This window comes from Lupinus angustifolius, unplaced genomic scaffold, assembly GCF_001865875.1.
Source record: "Lupinus angustifolius cultivar Tanjil unplaced genomic scaffold, LupAngTanjil_v1.0 Scaffold_74_35, whole genome shotgun sequence".
In the NCBI taxonomy this organism is placed as follows: domain Eukaryota; kingdom Viridiplantae; phylum Streptophyta; class Magnoliopsida; order Fabales; family Fabaceae; genus Lupinus; species Lupinus angustifolius.
This window is the reverse complement of record NW_017723571.1, coordinates 78,680-85,777: the sequence shown is the minus strand read 5'-3', so window position 1 is coordinate 85,777 and position 7,098 is coordinate 78,680. Positions and strand designations below refer to the sequence as shown.

Sequence of the window (7,098 nt, the reverse complement as noted above, 5' to 3'; positions counted from 1 at the left end):
TGTCTTTGTTTAGTGTCTGTGGGCGATGATTAATATTTTCGCCCTTTCTTTTTGGATTTTGTATATGTTAGTGGCGATGTAGTTTCCGCCTTTGTTGATTTAGTTTGTAAGAACTAAAGATGACTTAACCGTGTATATGCATTGTGTTATTCAGGAAATTGTGAATCAGGTTAAGTTATCATTTGATAACGATAAGTTGATTTTCCGCATTTGAGTTACTTAAAGTGATGTCCCGGAAAAGGAAGGTTTTAAAAAGGAAACAATTTTATACAATCTCACCATCTCTTTATTCAAAAAAAAATTACTCATTTTTCCGCAATGTTGTTGAGAAGTATTTTTCCGGGCATTACACACGTTAAAGCACGCTTCATTAAGGTGAGAGAGAACACGTCGTGACATATTGGTGTCCGAATATGACACCCGGATCGGTACAATCATTATAGTATTTGAATTGTAACAGTGTAATAATATGTTTTCATAAAATTTGAATTGTAAAAAAAGACTTGTAACCATAAAATTGAAACAAAGAAAATTTATAAATTTTAATATATACGTTTGTGATTTTATATTTTCCTTTATTAGTTCTGAAAGTATCAACTATATTTTTAGCTAATAAATGATTTGATATTTTGCAACTAAAATAGAATAGCAATCTTAGAAAAATGACTAACTCAAATATTAGTACAATTTCAATCAAAGTTATTTTCTATTCCTTAATTTTAGATCATGTTCATTATAAATATAAATTTATTATCATTTATTGTTTAATTATATAATAGGTAGGGTATTCTGTCCAAGTCCCTGTCGCTTGGGCAAGAAACTCTCGCCCAGGCAAGGACTGGGTGAGGGGAAGTGTTGGTTCTGGAACTCCCTCGCTCGGGCGCCAAATCCTCGCTCGGGCGAGCAAGGATCTCGCTTAGGCGAAAAAAGCCCAGGAATTTGATGAAATTCTGGAAATACCTCGCTTGGGCGAGCAAAAATTTCGCTTCGGCGAAAAGAAAAAAAAATTAATAAAAAAAATTCTGAGTTATAAATTTATTGTTGATTTCTAAATTAATATGATAATGATGTGTTGCTCAATACATTATAAGGTCTCATACCCTTCATTTTCATACAAACAATATAAAGTATAACGATGTGTTTCAGATGCCCAGTTTTAAAATGGTATTGTTGATCGAATTTTCGCTTGAAGCGAAAGGTCCTCGCTTGGGCGAGAAATAGGAATTGTGTTTGACTATTTGGAAATCAACCACCAAAAATAGAATAATAATCTTAGGAAAATGACTACTTCAAATACTAATACAATTTCAATCAAAGCTATTTCTGATTCCTTAATTTTAGACACAACTCATTATAGATATAAATATATAATATCATTGACCCTTATTAAAAAACAACATTTTTTGCTTAAAATAAAGTCATATTTTTTATTTGATTTAATTATGATAATGAAATTGATTCTTCTACATTCATTATATTAAAAACAATCATATGATATATAAAGTTGTATGTATTGTAACACATATTTGATTTATATTTGTTTTAATTATTTTTTATTCCTTAATTTAAGTAATGCTTATTATGTATATATTTTTTAGAATTTAGATTTGATTATAATATTGACATGTTGCTATTGCAATATTAAATAGTAACAATAGGGAACATATCTTAAAAAACAATATTAACAATGGACAACATAAGTTTTTATTGTATATATAAGTCAACTAAATCATTATTGATTTAAATTATTACTGTTTCAATTTAAAGATTTTTTTTATTGTTTAAATTTTTACATAAGACTCTTCGCTGATTATATGTTCAATTAATTGTTGCATATGTAATAACAATTTTTATTTACTTTTCTATTTGGGTACACAACTAGGAATTTTTTTTTTTATTTTCCATTTAATGCTACTTTCCATTGCATTCATTATTTTCATTTTCACCATTGAGAATTTACACAATCTTTTAAGAAGTTTTTAAAGTAATACATATATTATTTATTAATACTAAGGAAGTCATTTAATATTTCCTCATACTCTTCAATGATTAGCCTTGCAGTATACATGTGGTCATGTAAAGAATATCTCTCAATGTTTCAATTGTACGAGCATTTTAGTTACTCATATCTATAGTTTGCTTCTTGCCTTTTAAAAGTTTTGTTGTCTAAAGAGCTTTTATAATTTTTTCATTATTTTTCACTATTTTGCTTCTGATTTGTTATGTTCGCTTTTAATTATCTAATATTATCATCAAATTCTTATGTTTTCTAAATGTTTAGGCCCTTTAATTCTGTTTTTAATCAAATTCTTATGTTTTCTCTCTCTACAATATATGTTAACATCATGCTTTCAAATATCTTCATCACTCTCATATGAAGTATAGGGTAACATGTATGTTCTTAACTATACGACAAAAAATTATTGTCCCATACAAATAATGTACGGGTAACTTATTAGTTTTAAAAGTATAAAAAAATGAACTTTTGTTCTGTTACAAAATACTCATTTATTATTCTTAAACTTTGTATGATACACAATTTAGTATTTTCATCTATTACTCATTTATTAATTTAGTATTGCCACTTGTTATATTCACCATGTTTATGAATTTTGGATTACAAACTTAAGGTGTATACTGTTATGGCTTGCAATGGAGAATTTGAAAATTACACACATGATTGAAGGTAAATTGAAATTATGATTAGTTAACGAGAAGCTTAAATAGATAAATTAAAATGTCAATCAAGTTATAGACCGGTAATTAAATATATGGGTCGGATTGTAGGATTAGGATACTTGTTTTATCTATATCTCTCTTTTCATGTGGTCATATATTGTTGAGAAGAGAGCTAGATAAAACATTTTTATTAACAAAACCATACAAAATCTAAGAAACTCTATTAACATATATAATAATGTTAAATTTATATTGTTACTAGGAAGTCCAATGTCCCAATAATAATGGGACTCCTAGTTAGAGTTTGACGGTCACAATCCACTCCAACAAATTTAAACTTTAGTTGTAAAGTATTACTTATGGAATTTCATATTATGTATATATTGAATAGAGTATGGTCTAAATGTGCCTAATACTCTTTATTATGTCAATTGCCATATTAATCACTCTTGGAAGAGGAAGAACAACATGACTAGTGTTGAATGAATTATAACTCTTGAAAGCAGAGTCATAAATGAGAAAGTATGAAGAGAATATAAACATTGGATCCATACTGGCAAGTTTAACTGGAATGTCACCGAATCAAACCACATAATGGTATGGCCAGCTATATGAACTTTGCAACCATATCAGCCAAATATTAAAATGGGTATGATAAAAGTATCAGTTAACATGGTCAACTGGAGAGGGACATCATTTTTTCAAAGAAAAAAGGGAGTGAAGTATTATATCATCAAACCAGAATCAATGAACGTAATATATCCTAACAACAAGTAATATATCAGTCCAACCCTCATATCACTAGAATAATTATATTCTCTAACCACTAAAATCTGACATATATCTTATTTTTTAATTTTTAGAAATATTTTTGTAGAAAATTGTTAAATATGACATATGACATATGTCATATCAATCGTTAAAGGAGATAATTTATCTTATAATGTATGTGATACTTTATTATCTTCAAATAAAATAAATGGAAGCACTTTATTACATGCTAAGTTATATCCACTAAAAAATGCTTTAATACAATTAGTCAATACTTGTCTGGCACACAATTGTGGCATACGACTATAACAAAGAAAAGGAAATGGGAAATGCCAAATTTTGCAACATTTGATTTTACCATAAAGTTAAATTGAAATAAATACTAGGAAACTTACACTTGAGAACCTTTACATTCAAGGCCATTTGGTGAACTCAAACACTTTCAATACGATTTCAATTCCAGTGGGAATCTGCCAGACAAATAGTGCTACATTTAATGCATTCAATGCAATGTGAAGATTTCTTGCTGTCTCATTCCCTCTCTGCATTGGAGGCACAAGGGCTGCTGCTAGTGCCCATAAGACTGTAATAGCTGAATACCAAAAAAAATACACATTAATAATCATTTTCTATACACCAATTATATAATCTACTATGCTACATTTTTATACGAAGTTGTTGTTCACCCTGTTCAAACTTCTCATAGCAACAAACATTGACAAACTCTTCAAAATGAACATTCTTTTTTATGTTCACCCTCTTTATTTTTTGTTCCATCAAATGCAAAACTAATCTTTACCTGATCCTGCAAACAAATGTGGACCAGGAAACAATTTTCCTGTCCTAAGCCATGTGTTCAATCCTCCACCAATTGCTTCAAGCACCCCAAATCCAAGAAGTATGGATCCAGCATTGAAGTGCCTATCCCTATAAGAACCTTTGACAAGCTCTTTTCTCTCCTGGAAATGAGTATCCAATAGATTAGTTATTCATCAGAATCAAGAAATTGTTTGAATTCTATATTCTGTCAGTGTATCATCTACCATTCATATTTAATCATCATTGACTCTTCAAAAAAGTAATTCAAATGAATGGTGGATATTGAATAATGTAGTGATTGTGTATAACTCTTTTCAAAATACAACAAAATTTATTCACATTCTTTTACCTAAATAACTAAAGCTTTTTGAGAAAGCTGATCAATGATGGATTGGATAAGTTGTTCATGATCTAATAATATAAAGCAATGTCCATTTCATAATTTGGCAAAATCTTCCATTACATCATACTCTCACAGTTTTCCTAGATGGTTTAAAGGGCTGCTTTCCATTTCTTTGCAAATGCATATAATTTAGCACAACTTACAAGGGAACCATATGCTTATGCAAATACACTTGTCTTTACTTATTAAAATATAGGACTATACATAGAGTTAGAGATATATATTGTCTCCAAATACCATATATGTCAATTTCATTCCTCATATTTTCACTCCTACCAAGCATGCCATAATGCACAAAGATTACTAACCTCACTAAGTTGCTTTATTTTGAGTTGAACTGGTGATGGTGGTGCTTCCACTGGTGTCCCATCTGGTGTGACCGCGGTAGGCTTGACTTGTTTCTTGAGCTCATTAATCTCATTCTGTGTAGTCCTTACCCGCCGCCATTGCCATCCCAAATACCCTGTCCATAAGGTATAGAAGAACAAACCACCCAACACAATGGGATGTATAAGAGCAAATGTTCTTCCTTCCAGTATCCCAAACTCTCCACCAACAGCAAGTGCATCCTATGCCAATAACAATTTTATGACAAAGAAACAATACTCATCTTATCACCATTGGTATTAGAATTTTTCGGCTTAATTGTAAAGTTTGCATCACTAACTAAATATCTACATGTGAACCAACTCATACACTACATGATACCATATTAGAATAGTTTATCTTAACTCTAACTCAAAATTAACTAGAAGAATTTCTCAAAGTCATGGTTTTAAATTGAGGTTGAGGTCGCAATTATACTACATTTATCATAAGTGAAGACAATTGTGTGGAAATAAGATTGGTGTGGTGGCAAATATAGCAGCATGTGTGTGAGACTACCAAAATACAATCATAGACCCCAAATGAAATAACTATGACATCAATATAAGTAGTACATTGTTCACAAATGTTAAGACTTAAAAAAGAATGGGAGGTAGATATGCTTGCCTTGGTATCTAATAAGAATGGTAATGTGATTGCTGTGAGGGAAATACAAGTGGGTTTGAGAGCATTTATATTTTGATCCAAGAACTTTTGTGGGTTGAGAGAGTCATGTTTTGAGATATTCAGCTTTGCAGAGATGAAAGTGTGTGGAACAAGTGTAGACGTTGAAGGGCGTGGGGTGTTAGGAAGAATAGGAAGCTTTAGGAAACTGAGTGTGGCAGCCATACTCTGCATAAAAGTTGAGTATAGTGAAGGGAGAAGAAAATGAGTGGTGAAATAGTGCTTGAGGTTGAAAATCCTTGCAACATTAAGGAGGGAAAAGATAAGGTAGTTGTGGTTGAGATGTTATAGACTTATAAACTCCTTAAACTGAACTTTTTTTAATTAAAAGCCAAAATGAAATATATTTTTTTACCTCTCTTCACCCTATGAGTAAATAAGTAATCCAAAAATATGTTGTTGTTTCTCCCAACAAGTATTACTATTAGGAATGAAACTTTTGATCTTTAGGTCATTCTAGAATCTAATAGAGCCTATAGATAAGCCAAAATGATATTTGTCAACTAATACACTCTCTTTCCCATTTGATGGCTTACACAAAAGAATTAGACAGAGAGAGATTAAGAGGGTGAAGGAAATATCATAATAACCGATAAAAAGCCACTGGTACATAATGAAGCCACAACAATCAACCCACTCTTACAACATAGGTAGAGAAATTTCATAGTACCTAATAAATTAGAATCAGGTTCAATTTCTCATATGGGTCCAAATAATTTAAACATGAATTAATTGTGTCCCTTAAGTTAAAATTATACTGAAATTTGTCTCTCACGTACGGTTAAGTCAATTTGGTTGCTGGTATTGGTATATAGTGGGTATCCATCAACCCGAGCGAGATTTCTGATGTTTCATTTTCAGTATCAGTTTGGTATTTATTTGGCAACTATTATGTTCAGCAACCAATTAGACTAATTGAACCAAGTTATACATAATAACTAGATCAACATATACATAATGAAAAAGCATGCAATGCTTCATCTCATCTTCATTACATATTTTTGGTGGACAGCTACTAAAATTAGATGTTGGAATCAATCTCATAAATCTTGATATTGTGCTTAGACTTGCTCATGCAATGATTGGTTGATGGCAAAAGACTGGGATAAGTGGAGGAGTAGACTTATTGCAAGGACAGGTTTTAAAGCAAAAGTATTAGATATAAGTCATATTTTAAATTGATTTTGCGGTTAGGTTACCATAATCATAATTGCGAAAAATGCAGCTGATGTGGCCGCAGTGGTGCTTACAACCTACAAATACGCTTTAATGGAATGTAATCTGGAAGGACAAATCTTCTTTGTTCCCGTATGATCCTTACTTGAAAAATCAGGCTTATGATCCTTACCTAAGAAATCAGGCAAGATTCTAGGCTG

The 7,098-nt window shown here is 30.8% G+C and overlaps 1 protein-coding gene across 1 annotated transcript; it reads right to left on the bottom strand.

Moving 5' to 3' along the window:
* Positions 1-3,668: 3,668 nt before the first annotated feature.
* LOC109339394 lies at positions 3,669-5,948 on the bottom strand. Its single transcript, XM_019576824.1, has 4 exons — positions 5,666-5,948; positions 4,981-5,241; positions 4,250-4,409; positions 3,669-4,042 (listed from the first exon to the last, which is right to left on the bottom strand). The coding sequence occupies exons 1-4, from the start codon at positions 5,894-5,896 to the stop codon at positions 3,864-3,866; spliced, it is 831 nt and encodes a 276-aa protein (XP_019432369.1). The 5' UTR covers positions 5,897-5,948; the 3' UTR covers positions 3,669-3,863.
* Between the last annotated feature and the right edge of the window lie 1,150 nt (positions 5,949-7,098).

Coding starts and splice junctions, on each gene's coding strand:
- LOC109339394 (XM_019576824.1), bottom strand. CDS start 5,896: ATGCAGAGTATGGCTGCCACACTCAGTTTCCTAAAGCTTCCTATTCTT. Junction 5,242..5,665: donor CATTCTTATTAGATACCAAG/GCAAGCATATCT, acceptor TTATTGGCATAG/GATGCACTTGCTGTTGGTGG. Junction 4,410..4,980: donor AAATAAAGCAACTTAGTGAG/GTTAGTAATCTT, acceptor ACTCATTTCCAG/GAGAGAAAAGAGCTTGTCAA.